At 40.5% G+C, this 21,601-nt stretch overlaps 1 protein-coding gene across 1 annotated transcript; it reads right to left on the bottom strand.

Annotated features, from left to right (window-relative positions):
* Nucleotides 1-7,798: 7,798 nt before the first annotated feature.
* On the bottom strand, nucleotides 7,799-21,359 carry LOC311147641 (tyrosine-protein phosphatase non-receptor type 18-like; the record flags this gene model as incomplete). Its single annotated transcript, XM_084184370.1, has 14 exons — nucleotides 7,799-8,308; nucleotides 8,519-8,608; nucleotides 8,882-9,210; nucleotides 12,995-13,080; nucleotides 16,177-16,254; nucleotides 16,421-16,487; nucleotides 16,858-17,000; nucleotides 17,796-17,858; nucleotides 18,181-18,249; nucleotides 18,382-18,420; nucleotides 18,596-18,691; nucleotides 19,409-19,485; nucleotides 19,600-19,708; nucleotides 21,276-21,359. 14 exons carry the CDS (start codon nucleotides 21,357-21,359, stop codon nucleotides 8,235-8,237), a joined length of 1,404 nt encoding a protein of 467 aa, XP_084040496.1. The 3' UTR covers nucleotides 7,799-8,234.
* Nucleotides 21,360-21,601: the final 242 nt, after the last annotated feature.

Raw genomic sequence — 21,601 nt, 5'->3', positions numbered from 1 at the left:
CAGTGGGCAAACGTACAAAATCAGCAGGGGATCAAATACTTTTTTCCCTCACTGTACATTAGGTATCTCCACAAACTAGTGCTCTTTGTTGTGGTTTAAATTAATAGCATTGAATGCATTTGTATTTGTCAATGTACAGAGTATACCAAACATCTTCTTAATATTGAGTTGGATGGATGTCCTTTGAGTGGTGAACCATTCTTGATACGCATGGGAAACTGTTGAGCGTGAAAAACCCAGCAGCGTTGCAGTTCTTGACACAAACCGGAGTGCCTGTCACCTACTACCATACCCCATTCAAAGGCACGTCAATATTTTTCCTTGCCCACTCACCCTCTGAATGGCACACATACACATTCCATGTCTCCTTCTTTACATTTTAGTCATTTAGCAGATGCTCTTATCCAGAGCGACTTACAGTTAGTAAGTGCATACATTTATTTTTATTTTTTATACTGGCCTCCTGTGGGAATCGAACCCACAACTCTGGCGTTGCAAACACCATGCTCTACCAACTGAGCTACATCCCTGCCGGCCATTCCCTCCCCTACCCTGGATGACACTGGGCCAATTGTGCACCACCCCATGGGTCTCCCAGTCGCGGCCGGCTACGACAGAGCCTGGATTCAAACCAGGATCTCTAGTGGGACAGCTAGGACTGCGATGCAGTGCCTTAGACCACTGCGCCACTCGGGAGGCCATAACCTGTCTTTAACCTGTCTCCTCCCCTTCATCTACACTGATTGAAGTCGATTTAACAAGTGACATCAATAAGGGATCATAGCCTTCACCTGGATTCACCTGGTCATGTAAAGAGCAGGTGTCCTTAATGTTTTGTATACTCAGTGTATGTGGGCCTTCATGAGGCCTGGGAAGTGGAACCATACAATGCAAAACATTTCATTCTGTAGTATGGTATTCTAGGTTGAATCACACTCATTGGGTTGATGGGAGTAGAATTGGATCAGTCCACAATACAAAAACCGGAGAGTTCCTACAATAACCCTTGGTTGGGGTTGGGTGGGTTAGGAATGACCAAGTAGCCTGGCTCACTTTGGTAGCCTCCCTGTCCCTGTAATCCAGTTTGAGTTTGAGCTTGGCAGGTTTGGCCACTTGTACTTCCTCCCTCTGTAATTGTGACTGTCTCTAATTGAAGCCACTTGAGGAAGACAGCCCTTCCTCCCCCGTTCCTTGACCACATTGTGCTTTCGGAGGATGGTGCCCTGCTGAAAGCTGGGAGATGTGAGCAGGGGAAATGCAGGACCATGAACCCCCAGAGCAGATGAAACATCCATGTGGTTTCCTTTGAAAAACACAACCCTCATCACAGGGACCCCAGCATCTTTACTGGAGCAACCCTCCAATCATATTTGGTGTGGGATGTTCTTCCAAGATGTGTTTGTTTACATTTATTTTTTGTCTTTGGAACTACAAGAATACACTGCACCAATGACGTTTTAATTCTAAATATAAGAAAAGTATTATTCAGCAGTCATAGCAAAGTTCAATGGATTCCTCCAGAAAGGTTGTTATGTCTAGAGAGGACACACGGCAACTAATTCTATCAATCTAATTACAGTTATTTTCTTATTCAATGAGCATCAATTCATAAATGTACAGAATATCCTGATATCAGTCTACAAAGCAGGTCTCTGTCATCATGGGACAATGATAACATGCCACAAAATGGAAACCAGAACGGCATTGGGAGGCATTTTAAATACAGGCCTATGGTACATGGTCTCTTTAGTACTGTACATGCTCTCAGTCCAATTCTGTAATATTCATTTACCATTTGATAGAATAAAATAGCCTCTAGGTGGTGTCTGTCCTTTTGATGATGTCAGATTCTCCCTGGAAGAATCCTTATTAATTAGATTGCATACATTATTATTAGACTTTTGCAAGCATGTGGTTCAGAAGCAGTAGTCCCATATGGGTCCTGTCTTCTCGTGGGGTTGGAGCGGGGCCAGAGTGTATTAGAGAAAGACACTTCTTGAGTGTTACACAGATATATTGTTATGTTGAGGGACCTATGATTTCTGCAGTTAAACTTCATTAACCTCAATATGAATGAATTATTTAAGAAACCATTAATACTTTAATCTCAGCCTTTGAAATAAGAAATGAAGTTGGCAATTTCAGAGGCTGGAAACATCTTATGGCCAATGTTAATTGCTTTAACATTACTCTGTGCTGTAGTCAGCCTGAGAGCCTGCCTTGAACTGCACTCTACCCCCTGGAAGCCACCACTGCCTCCCAGTGGCTACATGAGTGAAACAATCAATCAAATGAGTTATTTATATAGGCAGATACACATAGGGCGATATTCAATCATAGCAGGTTGTCTAATGTCTCCAGGGTAAGAGAACAACATTCTTATTGCACTGAGAGAATATGTGTTTGGATTATTTAATCAATAAAACAACTCAACATGTCATCCCCAGCTCTGCTGCACTCTTTGCCAAACGTTCAGCTGTACTAGAATATTCTGCTGGTACAGAAGCCTACCTACAGTATATTTGTCCATTTTCACACAACACACCCTCTTGTCCCGTTAGTTGTTGTCCTGTTTTCGCAGTCATCACAATTGCAAAACTATTTGTGGTAAAGCTTTCTTAATTTCCCAGAAAACCATGTTTGTAGTTCCTGTTGTGAGTTCACCTATCATAGAATCTTATTTTCACACCAAAAAAGGTTAATGGGCATTTGCATTTCCAAGGATCAAACTGAAAATAGTGCTCCCCTGATGTGTTTCTTTGTAACACCTTTGTACTCCTGAGTGGCGCAGTGGTCTAAGGCACTGCATCGCAGTGCTAACTGTGCCACTAGAGATCCTGGTTCGAATCCAGGCTCTGTCGCCGCCGGCCGCGACCGGGAGACTCATGGGCGGCGCACAATTGGCCCAGGGTAGGGGAGGGAATGGCCGGCAGGGATATAGCTCAGTTGATAGAGCATGGCATTTGCAACGCCAGGGTTGTGGGTTCGATTCCCACGGGGGGCCAGTATAAAAATAAATATGTATTCACTAACTGTAAGTCGCTCTGGATAAGAGCGTCTGCTAAATGACTAAAATGTAATGTAAAATGTAACACAGTAGTAGCCCAGTGTAAAGAAGCAGACAATTATCATTGTTGTGAGGCATGACCACCTACACAACAGGGGCTTTAGGTTTGAAATGTTCATGTTCATGACACACACTTGTTGGTTTTACTATCCAAGTGGGGACCAAAAAATGTATTCCCATTCAAAATCCTATCTTCCCTTACATTTTAGTAGACACTCTTATCCAGAGCAACTTACAGTTAGTGAGTGCATACATTATTGGTTTTATACTGTCCCCCCGTGGGAATCAAACCCACAACCCTGGCGTTGCAAACTCCCCTACCCTGGGCCAATTGTGCACCGCCCCATGGGTCTCCCAGTCACGGCCGGCTACGACAGAGCCTGGATTCGAACCAGGATCTCTAGTGGCACAGCTAGCACTGCAATGCAGTGCCTTAGACCACTGCGCCACTCGGGAGGTTAACCACACAGAGAGAGCAAGAGAGAGAGAGAGACTTGGCAAACAAAAAATATTACTACCACGGAGGAGGAATGTACGTGTAAATTGATGCCTACTCCCTGTTAATTTGCTCAAGTCACCATAAAAAGGGTTGCAGCATGCATGACAATGCCCCTCTCTATTGACTGCTGGGTGGTTAGGCCTGTCCCCAGGCTGCTCTTTAGTCCCATGAGCCTCACATCTGGCCCATATAAGCCACTGCAGCTGTTTGTGAAATCATGTGTAGTTTAGAGGGTCCAGGCCACAAGGAGCCCCCTCCTCCCCCTAACCACAGCGAGGTGGAAAGGGAGCAATTTGACTGTTTGAGCCTGTATCTCATTCAGGGGCTTGTTAAAACCAAGCCAGTAGTCCTGTATCATTGTAAAGATATATTTTTAGGCCTTTCATGCAGTGGTTTATGTGCTAATTTTCTTTCAAATGTGTGTGTTTGCTTGGGTTCGTAATGGAAAACAACTGATTTCAAACTCTTAAAATGTGACATGAGAGAACACTTATCAAGTGTGGCGATACACAGTAAAAAGACAGAAAAGCGCTATGTAGCTGCTTCTCATAATGCACCATATCACTGCAGTTTACTATAGTGTACAATTTCCATTGTTTTTTTTTTACCTTACTGCAAAAAAATGAAGAAAACTTCAAAATGGAGTTGAAACAGTTGCTAAGCAACACTTTCTTGTGCTGTGCCCCAACAGCAGCATTCACATTATTCCAGTCGGTGGGATATTCCAGGGGGGAAATGACTTTTCAGTTTGCATTAAACGCTGCATAGATATCCGGGAAAGTTCTCCGTGCATTTTGCTACTTGGTTGACATGAAATTGCTTGTGGCAATATATTGAGTAAAACTCATAACATGAGATGCCAAAATAATCTACAGTAAATACAGCAGTATCTTACAGTATACAGTGATATTGTGAATGCTAGTGTATGTGGTAATACTAATATAGAGAGAAAAAAGAAAACACACATGTATTGTTCATACAGAGATAATGATGGTAGTATGAAATGTATGGCCATACTTATGTATGATGATCAATGAAGATGGTCTATGCTCAGGGCATCACAGTAGGTGGACAGTAGGTAATGGCTGGTATCAGTGATGGGTTGAGTGGCAATATGATAAGCAGCTGTTGTTCACTGATACACAGGCCTTTCCACTTGAATTCCAATTCATGCATGCCTGTGGTCTCCTTTCCACTCTTTGAGCCAACACCCCAAGTCTTGGAGCTGCATCAGCAAAGCCACTGCCACGCAGCACACTCCCTCTGTTCCAGCTCCCTGTGCCATCTCCCAACTTCTGCTATTTCAGAAAGAGCTGTACTTTGTGGTTGGAGAGAATGAGTGATAAAGAAAGCGAGAGAGAGAAAGTGAGAGAGAATGTGAGAGAGATGGGGAGGGAGGCAGAGCACAGTATGTATACGTTTCAGGGGGAGTATAATCCATTGTAACCACAGATCCTGCCTGCACTACCAGTATCCTTTGCTATAATCATAGTACACTCCCAAACCTCCTATACCCCAGCTCTTTGCCCCAGAGAGTCCAACTCACAGGCATTCTCAAACTGAACTGGAGAGAATTCAGTTAGCCTACTGCTCGACACTACCCTGTAGCTTAATCCCATATCAATTTATTAATCAATAAACATATCCAGTGATGATGACATTTTGATTACAGTTTGAAGTCTAGCGGGAACTGACAAAGGCACTAAGACAGGAAAACATTGTATGTTGCCCAGACACTGTATGAGACCACACTTAAAGGCCCAGTGTAGTCAAAAATTTGATTTTCCTGTGTTTTATATATATTTTCACACTATGAGATTGGAATAATATTTTGAAAATGATGATAATGCCCTTTTAGTGTAAGAGCTGTTTGAAAAGAGCGTCTGAAATGTCAGCCTGTTTTGGTGGGATGGAGTTTTGGCCTGCCTAGTTAATAGACCAATAAGAAAAAGAGTTCCAAACCTCTCTGCCAATAACAGATAGTTTTCAGTTTTCCCCTCCCCACTTGAGAAATTACTCTTTGCTATGAAGCTTTCTTTTTTTCTTTTGGATGATTTTAATTGAAATAAATCACAGCAAGGTACTTAATTGTTACCCAGAAATGATTTGATATTAAGATAAAAACGTCTGCATTGGACCTTTAAAGGTGCACTGTCACTCACTACACATTATGTAGCTATGACGTAATCCAGTGGACTTTCTGTGGGTCTGGAAGTGTCATAATGTCATTATGTGGATTTCATTACAGCTATTGAACTTTTGCCTCTTTTCACCAGAGTCAAACTACTGAGTATCCAGTCCTGCCAGGTATTTAATTGAAACCAGCCTCTTCCCCTCTCTCCCTCCTTTCTTACAGCACTTTGACACCGGTCCAACCCAACTCCCTTTCACCCCTTCATCCATCTACTTCACTTCTGGCTCTAACCCTCAGCAGCTCAGAGCAATATACATCCAAAACCCCTATTCATTCTATGCCAACACACATAGTCACAAAGGCCAGAGTTGATGTTGTAATCTTCACCCTTCACCCTTCCTCTCCCTCTCCCTCACACTCATTTTCGCACAGAACAACACTGTGTGCAATTGGATTAATTATATTTGTCTTTATTTATATGGATTTATTTTCATTGATATTTGACCCAAAAGATTAGAAAGGTCTTATTGTAAAATTGATTTCTCTGAATTTATTGAATAGTAATTGAAGTAAGAAAACAGATGGGTAATGAGATCAGATGTAAGATATGGACCAATCAATACCTTTCTGCTTGTAAAAAGGACTAAACAGGTCAGGATCAATTTCTAAGTGTCTACCCTAATATACGCTCTTGTGTCTGTAGTTTACACAATGGCCACAGGCTATGGTTGACTATTTTGATTTCGCTTGGTTATAATGTGAAACACTTGTCTTAGGAGAGCAGTTGTACACCTTATCAGCATTTTACTCCTAAACATTAACAATCCTAAGAAATCGACCACAGAATGACCCACCTAGACGAAATACAAAGAACATAAATTGTGGCATTTTAATGTAACGCTATCCAGATATCTACTTTTCTTTATCTGATGTATTTGCACACATTTACATTTTAGTCATTTAGCAGACGCTCTTATCCAGAGTGACTTACAGTTAGTGAGTGCATTCATTTTTTCATACTGGCCCCGCGTGGGAATCGAACCCACAACCCTGGCGTTGCAAGCGCCATGCTCTACCAACTGAGCTACACGGGACCTAAGCAATACATGGCACACAAAGCAAATATGTCCCACTCAGTATGACAGTTACCGTAAGATGTAGAGGCAAATGTTGTTCTGTGTTTTATGAGTTTATGTTAGGATAAGGTAAAATTCTATTGATCCCCTAAGGGGAGATTTGATATCAGCCGTCAATACATCAGACACACCAGCTAATAAACATCAGCATAGGTCAAAATATGTATTCCGCTTTAGTGCATTTTAATGTGTGTGTGTGTGTGTTGTGTGTGAAGCTGAGTGAGGGGTTGCTATGAGATAGCTGGAGGCTTGGGTTGAGAAGCCATGGCAGAAGGTCATTAGATTCTCATTTCACATTAGCATCTGCTGAATGGGATTAGCCATCCAGCCGAGTTTAAACCCCTGACATCCCACAGGCTCTGCCAACTAGAAAATGGAGTGGTCATTAGCAACACCCCCTCAAGTGTCTTTTTTTGTGCCTAAATCCAACACACTCTCACTTTCTGATGCTCCTCCCAGCATTGGGTCTCAATGGCTGGGGTAAAATAAAGATGTTCTTGTGGGCAAGTTTCTATAGGAACACAACATAGGACCACACATTTAAACCAGTGGCTATAATTTGTTAGCGATTGAAGTGTATTGCAGATTTAATCTCTAGAGACTGCTCTCAGTTTTTTCTGCAGACAGAGTATTAGCTTGGTATCTGGAAGATACACAGATGTTCATTTCAGAGTATAAGAAGTTGGCTTTTGATTGATTTCAGTGACTGAAACATCATAGCAGCACAGCCACAAATGTTCAGAGGTCAATCATCAAAGCTGGTATTTCCATCACAGAATGTTCAACAAACTGTTTTCCAGTACAGTACACAGTTTTTACTGTGATCACAAGAACATTTGTTGTATCTACATGTAAACTGCAATGACTGTGTGGTACACAGGGCTAATACAAATACTTATTTCAAAGAACCTTGAAGAAATTGTTGTCTTTATTGTAAGTCCTTGTTACCAGCAATGAGTAGACATCAAAGCAATAAAGTCTACCTGTGAAAACACATTTTACAATACCTGTTTCGTCAAAAATGAAAAAAGCTCATTATAATAATAATAATTAATCATTATCTCTTTTTATTATAGTGCCACCTGTTGGTTACTACCATCACACCATAGCGCCACTGAGCTTCAATTGGTAAATGGTATTCAAAACCAATACTTGTCTCAGAATTGAAAGTTGTTTAATATAGTTTTTTTCATCAGTAACATACATCACAATAAATAATGATCTGAAAAATATACGAACTCAAATGGGTTACAAAAGATAGATAGATAACTGTATTTTTGTGATCATAACAAGTAAAAAATAAATACTCTATTAAAGAGCCCATTCCCATTGCTTCTCAAACATTAATGGGTAAAGTGTTGAGTAAAGTGTTGCCAGGCCTGGTATATGGCTGCTGTATCATCTCTCCATATGACTCCACTCTGCCGGGGGATCCCGAGGCCCTTTGGGTTTTTTAATGCGACAGTTGAACTCTGAGGGAAAGTTGAGAAGTGTGGTTGGAATTACTTGAAGACACCTGCAAGTACATCTAACAGTTTACATAGCCTTGTTTTGACATCCAGTCGCAATAATGTTACTCATGAGATTCTGAGGAAATGTATATTACATTCGGTAGCTATAATGGCTTTAGATACAGTATATGCCATTGGACAATATCATTACAAAGATAAGCAGATATTCACCCATGCTACCAGGAGTGCAGATGTTGGTCATGTGTTTGATGGGATTTGAGACATATTCATAGTCATCTTCTGTCAAGGAATAACGCTCAGCTAGAAAAAAGCAAACGATAAGAATCAGTAAAACATTTTCCACATAAACAGTTCAATATGGCCGTCAAGAAATTGTTACTGGCAAGAAACGGAAAGTATTGCTCATTTGTGGTCAAGTTAGGACACAAGCCTCGACTCGGGGGCGGGGTTACTAGATCTAGATTGCAATATCCTTTTGAAAGACAGGATATTCTGTGCAGGATACTAATGACAAAAACAAAACCAGAGCTGGCCTCACATTGGTCTCCAAAGGTTGCCCTAAAATCCTCTCACCTGTGACCAGCTCATAGCCACTCTGGTCCTCCACTGCCGAGGCCTCAGCTAGCCTGTGATTGGCTGGTCCGGCAGTGTCATATACGGTTGAGACAGCTGGAAGCGGGTTGGCTGGAGGACACCTGCTCTTGGGCTTGACCATGCTGTAAAAAGCACTGACATGGCATTTTGGGTTGCCCAGCTCTGCGTTGTCATAGTGATGGAGAGCGGCCGGAGGGGCGGTGGAAGAGGCTGGTGGCAGGAGCTGTTTGGACTTGTTGACCACAGCATAGGTGTTATTCATCTTCTGCTGGCGAGGCTGAGGCAATCTGTGCTGCACATTAGAATTTCTAAAGAGGAGTAGACATCAATATAAATTCCACAAACTGCGAAAAGCAAAAAGGTACAAATATAGCCTTGTTGTTTCTACTCTACACACCAGATGGTCATGACTATTATGTTTGTGACTGGACTTTCATTATCAAGTCTGTTTTCTTTTGGAGCATCTACAGTGGATCTTTACTACTAGGATAGTAGAAATTAAGATTGATAAGGAATTGCAGGTTTACCATGATGATTTCCTACTGACTATACAGTATGTTACTGTTTACAGAGAAATCGATTATTTTTCTCTCTAAGCCTGTGATGCGAGCTGAGGGGTTCTCAGTAGTAGTTTAACATATGGGAGGGAGGAGAGGGTGTGAAAGTGAAGTTTAACAGCCCAGATTGTTACTTCCTCTGCGACATGATGAATGTTTAGTAGTACAAGCATGGTGAAATCCTTCTGCTTCATTAATCATACGGACGCTGTGTCCTACATTTCTGTAAAATGTCAATCTAAAGCTAACTGGATTAAAGTCTTTTTTTATTCAAGATCATCAATGTGTACCACAACAGTGTATTTCAATATACAGTACATATTTCAATACAGCCAACTATTTGCTTAATTGTCAAGGCAAGGAAGGTGTGTATATACTGTAACAATCAACTACTATGAAATATTACTACATAACTTGGTATTGATAAGCCTATGTACACTTAAACTTCACACTCTACACACCCAGCATGTAAAGTACACAAACATAAAACTGTTGTACTGCAAACTAAAATAGAAGACCGTGGACTCACTTGAACAAAACAGGAAGCATTCTTTCTTCCCTTAGTGTCTCGAAACTCTCTCTCTCTCTACCAACCTGAGTCAACCTCCCCCATTGTATCGGAGCACCTTACTGTGGTATCATTAACTCAGGCTGCTTATTAAAGTCACAACTGTTGTTGTGATTGTGTGTAATACAATCACGCAGTATAGTGTACAGCAAGCAGTTTATCATTTACACCGGCGGGCCTCGTGGCAATACATTTATAAATGCTTACCTTTACTTGGAAGAGTTGCAGTGTTGGATAGCCAGCTAGCTAACATAAATAGCATTCCTCTCTGTTTGAGTCAGGTTGTTGAGTAGGCTAAATTAGCTGCATTAGCTAAGTAAGTGAAAGGTAAACTAAGAAGAAGAAGAAAAAATAAATATATATATATATATATACACAGTACCAGTCAAAAAGTTTGGACACACTTAGGGTTTTTCTATTTTTACATTGTAGAATAATAGTGAAGACATCAAAACTATGATAACACATATGGAATCATGTAGTAACCCAAAAAGTGTTAAACAAATCAAAATATATTTTATATTTCAGATTCTTCAAATAGCCACCCTTTGCCTTGATGACAGCTTTGCACACTCTTGGCATTCTCTCAACCAGCTTCACCTGGAATGCTTTTCCAACAGTCTTGAAGGAGTTCCCACATATGATGAGCACTTGTTGGCTGCTTTTCCTTCACTCTGCAGTCCAACTCATCCTAAACCATCTCAATTGGGTTGAGGTCAGGGGATTGTGGAGGCCAGGTCATCTGATGCAGCACTCCATCACTCTCCTTCTTGGTACAATAGCCCTTACACAGCCTGGAGGTGTGTTGGGTCATTGTCCTGATGGAAAAACAAATGATAATCCCACTAAGCTGGTTTCCTTTAGTAGTGGTTTCTTTGCAGCATTCCAACCATGAAGGCCTGATTCACGCAGTCTCCTCTGAACAGTTGATGTTGAGATGTGTCTGTTACTTGAACTCTGTGAAGCATTTATTTGGGCTGCAATCTAAGGTGCGGTTAACTCTAATGAACTTATCCTCTGCAGCAGAGGTAACTCTGGGTCTTCCATTCCTGTGGCGGTCCTCATGAGAGCCAGTTTCATCATAGCGCTTGATGGTTTTTGCGACTGCACTTGAAGAAACTTTCAAAGTTCTTGACATTTTCCAGATTGACTGACCTTCATGTCTTAAAGTAATGGACTGTCATTTCTCTTTGCTTATTTGAGCTGTTCTTGCCATAATATGGACTTGGTCTTTTACCAAATAGGGCTATCTTCTGTATACCCCCCCTACCTTGTCACAACACAACTGATTGTCTCAAACGCATTAAGGAAAGAAATTCCACAAATTAACAAGGCACACCTGTTAATTGAAATGCATTCCAGGTGACTACCTCATGAAGCTGTTTGAGAGAATGCCAAGAGTGTGCAAAGCTGTCATCAAGTAAAAGGTTGGCTATTTGAAGAATCTCAAATATAACATATTTTGATTTGTTTAACATGTTTTTGATTACTACCTGATTCCATATGTGTTATTTCATAGTTTTGATGTCTTCACTATTATTCTACAATGTAGCCTCAGAATTTGCAGCCCAAATAAATGCTTCACAGAGTTCAAGTAACAGACACATCTCAACATCATCTGTTTAGAGGTCAAATTGCTGCAAAGAAACCACTACTAAAGGACACCAATAAGAAGAGACTTGCTTGGGCCAAGAAACACGAGCAATGGACATTAGACCAGTGGAAATGTGTATTTTGGTCCAAATTGGAGATTTTTGGTTACAACCGCCTTGTCTTTGTGAGACGCGGTGTGGGTGAACGGATGATCTCCGCATGTGTATTTCCCACCATAAAGCATGGAGGAGGAGGTGTTAGGGTGTGGGGGTGCTTTGCTGGTGACACTATCTGTAATTTATTTAGAATTCAAGTCACACTTAACCAGCATGGCTACCACAGCATTCTGCAGCGATACGCCATCTCATCTGGTTTGGGCTTAGTGGGACTATCATTTGTTTTTCAACAGGACAATGACCCAACACACCTCCAGGCTGTGCAAGGGCTATTTTATCAAGAAGTAGAGTGATGGAGTGCTGCATCAGATGACCTGGCCTCCACAATCCCCCGACCTCAGCATATGAGAGAACTCCTTCAAGACTGGTGGAAAAGCATTCCAGGTGAAGCTGGTTGAGAGAATGCCAAGAGTGTGCAAAGCGATCATCAAGGCAAATGGTGGCTATTTGAAGAATCTCAAATATATTTGGATTTGTATAAGACTTTTTTGGTTACTACATGATTCCATATGTTTTATTTAATAGTTTTGATGTATTCACTATTATTCAACAATGTAAAAAATAGCAAAAATAAAGAAACGCCCTTGAATGAGTAGGTGTGCCCAAACTTTTGACGCTCTCTCTCTCTCTCTCTCTCCTTAATTTTTGAATAAATTAATTTGTTTAAAACTGTTCAACTATGTCTTGCTCTCTATTTGAGTCAACTACTCACCACACTGCAGTGCTAGCTGTTGCTTATGCTTTCAGTACTAGATTAATTCTCTGATCCTTTGACTGGATGGACAACATGTCAGTTCATGCTGCAAGAGCTCTGATAGGTTGGAGGACGTCCTCCAGAAGTCGTCATAATTACTGTGTAAGTCTATAGAAGGGGGTGAGAACCATGAGCCTCCTAGGTTTTGTATTGAAGTCAATGTACCCAGAGGAGGATGGAAAATAGCTGTCCTCCGGCTACACCATAGTGCTACCCTAGAGATTGCTGTTGAGGCTACTGTAGACTTTTATTGCAAATCACTGTGTTTTAATCAGCTATTTGGTGACATATATTTGGTAATATATTTAGCATCGTTTTATCTAAAAATGATAACTATGTTTCACTATTAACATTTTTTTATTCACTGAGTAGGATGGTCCTCTCCTTCCTCCTCTGAAGAGCCTCCACTGGTATTCTGAATGAAGAAATAATATTTGCTCCTACCTTTTTGCAAGTGTCTGAGCGCTGGCTGATGTTGTCGGTGGGGATGTCTTCACAGACGCAACGCCGTCATATAAAGGTTGGTTACTCTATTCACAACAAAATCAACAGTATATCAGAGAGGTATAGGACTCTGTCTCTCAAGTTCAGGCACTTCTCTGTATGAAAATGTGTGAACAATGATTTCTATGCGACAGCATTTACATATAGAGGAAGCTGGATGTTTCCTGCTTAACATTTCTCTTTTTTTCCTAACTCCACTCATCACATTGAAATCTCAGACAGTAGTGTAATACAGTACGATCAGATTAAATGGATCACACAATCAACAGACAGGGCCTTTGTGTTTTAGTCACAGAAAAACTTACACACTGGCAGCTGAAGTTATTTTCAAATTGTGTCAGCTTTCTGACTGCATCACAGACGTGCCAATAATTACCATAATCAGAGTTTGGGAATAACTGATTACATGTAATCTGATTACAAAAACGGTAACAGTAATCAGTTACGTAACCAGCAAAAATATTGTAATCAGATTACAGATACTTTGAAAAACTAGATGATTACTTATTTAAAAAACATTGACACCTTTGTTTTTATGACATTCAATTCAGTATTGAAAAAAAGCGCAAGTTTAAGTTTGTTCCACCTGAGCGAGTCTGACCACATGTCAGAGACCACTATGATGACACACCAAATGCGTTTGATGGATCCTTTTTGTCTTCTTCTAATGCCTCTTAAGGGGACAGTAATCCAAATGTAACTGAAAGCAATCAGATTACGTTACTGAGTTTGGGTAATCCAAAAGTTATGTTACTGATTACAATTTTTTACTAATAACTGCAATGGATTACATTTAGAAAGTAACCTACCCAACCCTGACAATAATAGTGCATGCCCTCTCATGTCTTATTGCTTTAGTAAAGCTTGCTTGTCCATGAATGCCAGTATGGCATGTGTTGAATACTGTGTTGTAGAAAGGCTGACACCTGGGGGTTGGAAATAGCTATTTAAAAAAATTATACTGGTTGAACGAAAGTAGCAGTTTCTGTCTTACCTTGGTGAGATTCTGGTAGATGTTCTCAGCTGACCGTAAAGCATTCTCAAACATGTAAGCCACAGCAGAAAACAAAAATTGATACTGCTCCTGAGTGGAGAGATTAATATTTCCAAAGTAGAGTATTTCAGTACACAAAATAACATATACAGTGCATTCGGAAAGTATTCAGACCTCTTGACTTTTTCAACGTTTTGTTACATTACAGCCCTATTCTAAAATTGATTAAATCGTTTTTTCCCCCTCATCAATCTACACACAATACCCTATAATGACAAAGCAAAAACAGGTTTTTAGAAATATTTGCAAACGTATTACAAATAAAAAAACTGAAATATGACATTTACATAAGTATTCAGACCCTTTACTCAGTACTTTGTTGAAGCACATTTGGCAGCGACTACAGCCTCGATTCTTCTTGGGCATTACGCTACAAGCTTGGCACACCTGTATTTGGGGAGTTTCTCCCATTCTTCTCTGCAGATCCTTCTCAAACTCTGTCAGGTTGGATGGGGAGAGTCGCTGCACAGCTATTTTCAGGTCTCTCCAGAGGTGTTTCATCGGGTTCAAGTCCAGGCTCTGGCTGGACCACCCAAGGACATTCAGAGACTTGTCCCGAAGCCACTCCTGCATTGTCTTGGCTGTGTGTTTAGGGTCGTTGTCCTGTTGGAAGATGAATCTTCACCCCAGTCTGAGGTCCTGAGTGCTCTGGAGTAGGTTTTCATCAAGGATCTCTCTGTACTTTGCTCCGTTCATCTTTACCTCGATCCTGACTAGTCTCCCAGTCCCTGATGCTGAAAATCATCCCCACAGCATGATGCTGCCACCACCATTCTTCACCGTAGGGATGGTGCCAGGTTTCCTCCAGACGTGACACTTGGCATTCAGGCCAAAGAGTTTAATCTTGGTTTCATCAGACCAGAGAATCTTGTTTCTCATGGTCTGAGAGTCTTTAGGTGCCTTTTGGCAAACTCCAAGCGGGATTTAATGTGCCTTTTACTGAGGAGTGGCTTCCGTCTGGCCACTCTACCATAAAGGCCTGATTGGTGGAGCGCTGCAGAGATGTTTGTCCTTCTGGAAGTTTCTCCCATCTCCACAGAGGAACTCTAGAGCTCTGTCAGAGTGACCATCGGGTTCTTGGTCACCTCCCTGACCAAGGCCCTTCTCCCCTGATTGCTCAGTTTGGCCGGACAGCCAGTTCTAGGAAGAGTCTTGGTGGTTCCAAACTTCTTCCATTTGAGAATGATGGAGACCACTGTTTTCTTGGGGACCTGCAACGCTGCAGTAATTTTTTGAACCCTTCCCCAGATTTGTGCCTCGACACAATCCTGTCTTGGTGCTCTACGGACAATTCCTTCGACCTCATGGCTTGGTTTTTGCTCTGACATGCATTGTCAACTGTGGGACCTTATAGCAACTGTGGGCTCCCGAATGGCGCAGCGGTCTAAGGCACTGCATCTCAGTGCTTGCGTCACTACAGACCCCCTGGTTTGATTCATAATAATAATAATAATATGCCATTTAGCAGACGCTTTTATCCAAAGCGACTTACAGTCATGCGTGCATACATTTTTGTGTATGGGTGGTCCCGGGGATCGAACCCACTACCTTGGCGTTACAAGCGCCGTGCTCTACCAGCTGAGCTACAGAGGACCACCCATGATTCCAGGCTGTATCACAACCGGCCGTGATTGGGAGTCCCATAGGGCAATATATATAGACAGGTGTGTGCCTTTCCAAATCATGTTCAATCAATTGAATTTACCACAGGTGGACTCCAATCAAGTTGTAGAAACATCTCAAGAATGATCAATGGAAACAGGATGCACCGGAGCTCAATTTCGAGTCGCATAGCAAAGGGTCTGAATACTTATGTAAATAAGGTATTTCTGTTTTTTATTTGTAATACATATGCAAAAATGGCTAAAAACCCGTTTTTGCTTCGTCATTATGGGGTATTGTGTGTACATTGATGAGGGAAAAATACAATTTAATCCATTTTAGAATAAGGCTGTAACGTAACAAAATGTGGAAAAAGTCAAGGGGTCTGAATACTTTCCGAATGCACTGTAGATGTAAATAAACACAATTTTGATCTGATATTAAATTCTGTCTGATAATAAAATACCTTTGTCTGAACTGCTGATGGCCTCTGTCTCCTTAGTTCCAGTACAATCTTCATGATACTGAAATCTTCTTTAATTTGCTGGTGTGGAAATATGAACATAGATTTACCAAAACACTCACTTATCATTTTTACAGTTTTTATTGTTATTGTTATATTATTCATAGGTGCAGTCTACAAATGTTTTGTTAAACCAATTCCCTAAATGATGCCATCAATATACTGTCCTGAACATAAGTAATAATACCTTTGTCACAAGAAGATCATGGACATAATCCAGGGCACAAATCACCCCTGTTCTTCCACAACCAGCACTGAAAATACAAGAGAAACATACATGCTTCATTCATCACTCTGATAATACTAGAACATAACCACAGAAAGCCACAACATGGACATAAGTCATATGAGTCGACAGACCACATCAGGTCCTGAATATTTAACATTTCTCACTTCATTTAAATGGCTTCATTAAAATGCATGGAGCTCAAGGAGTACATGTGGCCTCGTGATAAACAACATTACATTATATGCATGGATGAATTTTAATGGGCATATGGATCATAATCTGTCTGAGCATGATCATTTCATCTCAGAGCACAAAAAGCCCAGCAGGCAGACAGTAATAACTGCTTGGCATTTTGGGCTGTATGACATGTACTGTAGAGTAGGAGACAAACAAACCTGCAGTGGATGAGAACAGGGTTAGCTTTGTTTCCCTGGTCTTTGCGAGCCATATCCATCATTCCTAACATACCATAAACTGTGTATGGAATGTCATGATCAGGCCAAGCTGTGTATTGGAATTGAGAGATTGTCCGCGTTTCCTAGCACAAAACATGGTTTGCATTACTGCTCTACCAAGCAAAAGAGCAGTAACTGCACACTAATTTGGTAAAAAATTAGTTGACAATTTTTATACATTAAATACATGCTTTATCATGTAGACAAATATCCTGCCTCCATTGTGTTGAGTTATGGATAAAATGGGGGTCATGTTTGCAGTAACTGGAAAATGGCAGTAACTGCCATCCCTCACGTCAGTTACTGCCTTTTACCTTGGTTTCACTGTGCCTTGGGCTGCAGTGTCTACGGTTTACCTTGGTATTATTTATTGTTCTTTGCTGATACAAGTATCAAACTATATGACATTGACGGCCATATATAAATAAATATATTAACACAAGTTTGTGAAAAAAAATTACAAACGTATTCCAGTGGGTGTACCAAGCAAGAAGGCAGTAACTGCCGTCTAGGGTCAAAGGTCATGTCAGAGGTCAGGGTCAATATTAATAAATAATAACCTCATAGTAAGACAACAGACAACCACATCTCCAGTGATCTGCCTACAATTCATTTGGCTGGACAATAAAACAACTTTGAAGTAATTTTTCTCAGTTTCACTCTATGAGCAATTACTGCTCTTTTGCTTGGTAGGGCAGATTACTTCCCTGGCTCCCTCATTCAACTTCCTGGAAATTTACAAACAATGTGAGATTATCCAAAGTGAATAATGGTTGTTGGAAAATACTGATTCAATTTGACAATTTTGAAGAATTATTTGACTAGTGCTGCACAGAAAAAAACACAATATTACCCCTTTTTCATAGTTGGACACTTACTTCATAATATCTCACTGTCAGAGTACGGACAACTACTTCCTCATTTGGGCTGGATTCCTCAAACTGCAAAGAAATTTCAATAAACTTTTTCTAGTATTTCCTGAAACAGATGCCTGTAATTTCATGCAGACAACAACATATGGGTCAATGTGCAGTGCCATGAAATAACAAATTCAGGGTACACTTAGTTCACAGGAACTGACAAATCATCTCTGTAGGCTGTTAGGTAAAAAGGGAACTCTTCATGAATAGTTTCAGAAGACCACAGGGCAACAGCACTATGTGCACGATGGAACATTGGTGTGGGAGGCCACCCGTCTGTCTAGAGAGACTATACTTCATGAATAGTAATACAACTGAACACATATATCTGACAAACACTTACGTTTGACACAATAAAGGGGCCAAAAGGAGTTGTTTCTTTGAAAGTTGTCCAGTAGCGCTCACACTTTTTCTGCAAAAAGACATAGAATAAGATGTTATGAGTCAAGTGGACACAAGCATCAAAGTTGTCATATAGTTTATCAATCTTACAGTACACTAATATGTTTACACTCCAACAAGAGGTGACTAAAAGGGCATTTACCTTTCCCATTTCAATTTCTCTGCAAGCCATGATTATGACCTAAAATAGGGACAGTAAATATGGCAAGCATTAGATTAGGAGACAATTTTCCCATTATTAATCTTTTTAGTGTTATTCTTTCCTATACATGTAGAAATAGAGTAAATTATACGGAAACAGAGCTACTGTACAAGCTGCACTGCATTTATATAAAGCTGAATATGGTCTTCCATACCTTTACATCATACTGCCAAATCATTCGCCAGAAGTCCACCAAAGTGTGTCTCAGAGGCCCTTGGGTCGCTATGTATTTTTTGGTCTCTGTTGCCCCCTAGAGGATAGATGAAATAAAGCAGAACAATCACCTTAAAGATCGACTGCCTTTTAAAAGCAACGAATCCCTTTGAAAATGGCCTATGTGACATCGATATAAGTCAGAAACAGTTATTCTAGTGTCAAAATGTACTACAAACTGTAAATAGGATAATTTTGGTCATAAAGTCTGTCTCGTCTAAAACGGAGTTTGGAACAGCCATGCATCACAACAGTTAAATTAAGGTTGTGTTTTGATTTGACGATGTCCATTTGCCCACTAACATAGGGTGAACAGCTGAGGTGATTGCTCTCTATCCAATAGCATAGACAGTGCGACAGACCTGTTCAGCAGCTCCGACTGTTTCCATAAGACAACACGTCTCTTTTACTTGAGAAATACTGCACCAAACACCTTAGTTAGATGTGAAATTGCGCAACTAAAACATCCTTTGCAAAAACGTCAATTAATTACAGATTTATTGAGTTATCTTGATTCGTTCTGGGATTTTGAGGAAATTAAATAGGCTTCCATGTCTACAGTGCCTCATGGGGGACAAACATCATTAACCAAACGTGGAATCGGTCAGGAAACACACCTCCAAGACTGAAATCTAATTATTCTAATGAGCAACAGAAAAACACACGTGCCAATCGGCGTGTTCAGTGACTCTTTCAGATTGAGCTGAATGATGATACAAAATAGGACTGTTACTGAATGCAAGCAATACTGTACCTTAATGAAGCTGGCGTTGATATAGTCATAATCATTCTCATTTGTCAGAAGAGTCAGAGGCACACGGGTCTGGTCATCTATATAAAAATACATGAGTTTTTGTTCAGATAAGTTTAATATTAAGCAAGAATCTAATTTTCAATAAGAGTAAAAACCAACAACCGTTTTTAAGCCTCCATCGTGATGCTTACATGGTAAAATGTCTCTGTAACGGTTCCTCTTTACATTCTCCTTCAGTGCCCCGGCTTCTGTCGTAAGGCCAAAATCTTTCTTGACGATGGAAGTCTGAGCACGAATATTCTACAAGCACATAGAGACAAACACAACACATGAAAGCTGAGTTTGGGAGCAATTTCCAACGTTGTGAAACTGTAATGGAAGATTGAGAGCAGAAGCCTAGAAGTAAGGATGTTTCAGGTAGGGTCAAACTAAACCAATCTGTATACATTAGTAACCACCAATGGGAGCCATATTCCCTCAGCCCTTTTGTCAGAAAACTATATTTTCAAGACAAGTAGCATACAGGGGATATCTAAGATGTTACACATGAAACATATAAGAAGCCCTTAGCTTAGTGCAAGAACTCACAATCCAATTTACGCAGGAGCTAATGTAGCTGACAGTCGATGACACGCAACAGTATCAATATGGCTTGCTATTTATTTTTTACATGTATCTGAGAAATGAAAGGCCCCTGAGTGGAAATAGACTTGTCTTTATCAAATGTTATTGGTCGCGTACGCATATTTAATAATAATATGCCATTTAGCAGACGTTTTTATCCAAAGCGACTTACAGTCATGTGTGCATACATTTTTACGTATGGGTGGTCCCGGGGATCGAACCCACTACCCTGGCGTTACAAGCGCTATCCTCTACCAATTGAGCTACAGAGGACCACAGATATTTTGCAGATGTTATCGAGGGTGTAGTGAAATATCAGAATAAACACATAAAAACCTGTGGTGTCTGCTTTTCACCACAGATGTCTGTATTAAGCTACTGCAATGTGGAACCAGTAAAGAAAGGCTGGTTAGTTACGTGATAACAGAGGTCTCTTCATAGCCTAATATAGACATCATTACATAACCACCATTTCTCACTTTGCACATTCTGTCTCTTGAATTAGGCTGCTTAGAAAAAAGTTAATCTGTATTACTATTTTGGTCACTGTTGTAATTAATTCAACATCCAAACATAATCATGTTTATTGATAACAATCTGACTCTGGCATGTAAAGACACAGACATCATTCACAATGGACCAGTAGGGCTGAAAGAAAGTGCTGCAACAAATAAATGTTAGTGGCCTCAGTGTTAATAGATAACTTACATTGGAACCTAAATGAGGAACAAAATGACTAGCCTACCTATCTTGACACTTACAGAGGTTCAGATGTAACAAAAACCTACAGTAGCTAAATAGACTTCTGTAAATGTCACTATTCAGTGTTATGTCAAAATAAAACAGAATAAGTGGTTTACTTCTGTGTACATGTATTTTTAAATGTGCCTTAAAGACATAGGCCACTGATTTTAAAGGTTTGTGTTAATTAGGCTATATTTTTGATGATGATTTTCAGCTTTATTACAGGGGAAACATTTCACTAGCCTACTTTTCCTTTATCCTACCCCTCAGGTGTACCCCCTCTGGACCAGTGACAGACATGTTGCACATCATGCACACAACATCATTAGACCTATTTTAACAGGTTAATTGCAATCAATTCATGAATATACACATGCCATAAATCATATATTTTTACATCTGAAAATATTGCCTGGTCTTATTTGTCTATCTACGGGAATGAATTATAAACTGACAATAGAGAGGTATGGTGATGGTCACACCAAGGATTCTCACTTACAATATACTCAGATGAGATGTTGCCCTCTGCTCTGCTGTCATCTGCCAAGGACATCTGACCTACGAACCTCGATAGGTGCTCCATCTGCGCGGCTATGGATGTCAATTTAACTTCTTAAATGCCTGGCAGTGGGTGACCACTATCAATACAACAACTGGAACAAACGCACAGCGCCTTGCCGCTCCCGTCTCTACGAGATGATTAGCCTAAGTTCCGCGTGTAGCCTACCTCTTGGAACGTTCCTTCTGTCACTGTCACTGTAGGACAGGCATGTACGTTTCCGCATTGAAGGCTACTTTGGTTTAATTACTGGCGTCAAAACACAG

The sequence above is a fragment of the Coregonus lavaretus genome (assembly GCF_964263955.1).
Source record: "Coregonus lavaretus genome assembly, chromosome: 20".
NCBI classification, from domain to species: domain Eukaryota; kingdom Metazoa; phylum Chordata; class Actinopteri; order Salmoniformes; family Salmonidae; genus Coregonus; species Coregonus lavaretus.
The sequence above is the reverse complement of the archived record's forward strand: the minus strand, read 5'-3'. Positions and strand labels throughout refer to the sequence as shown.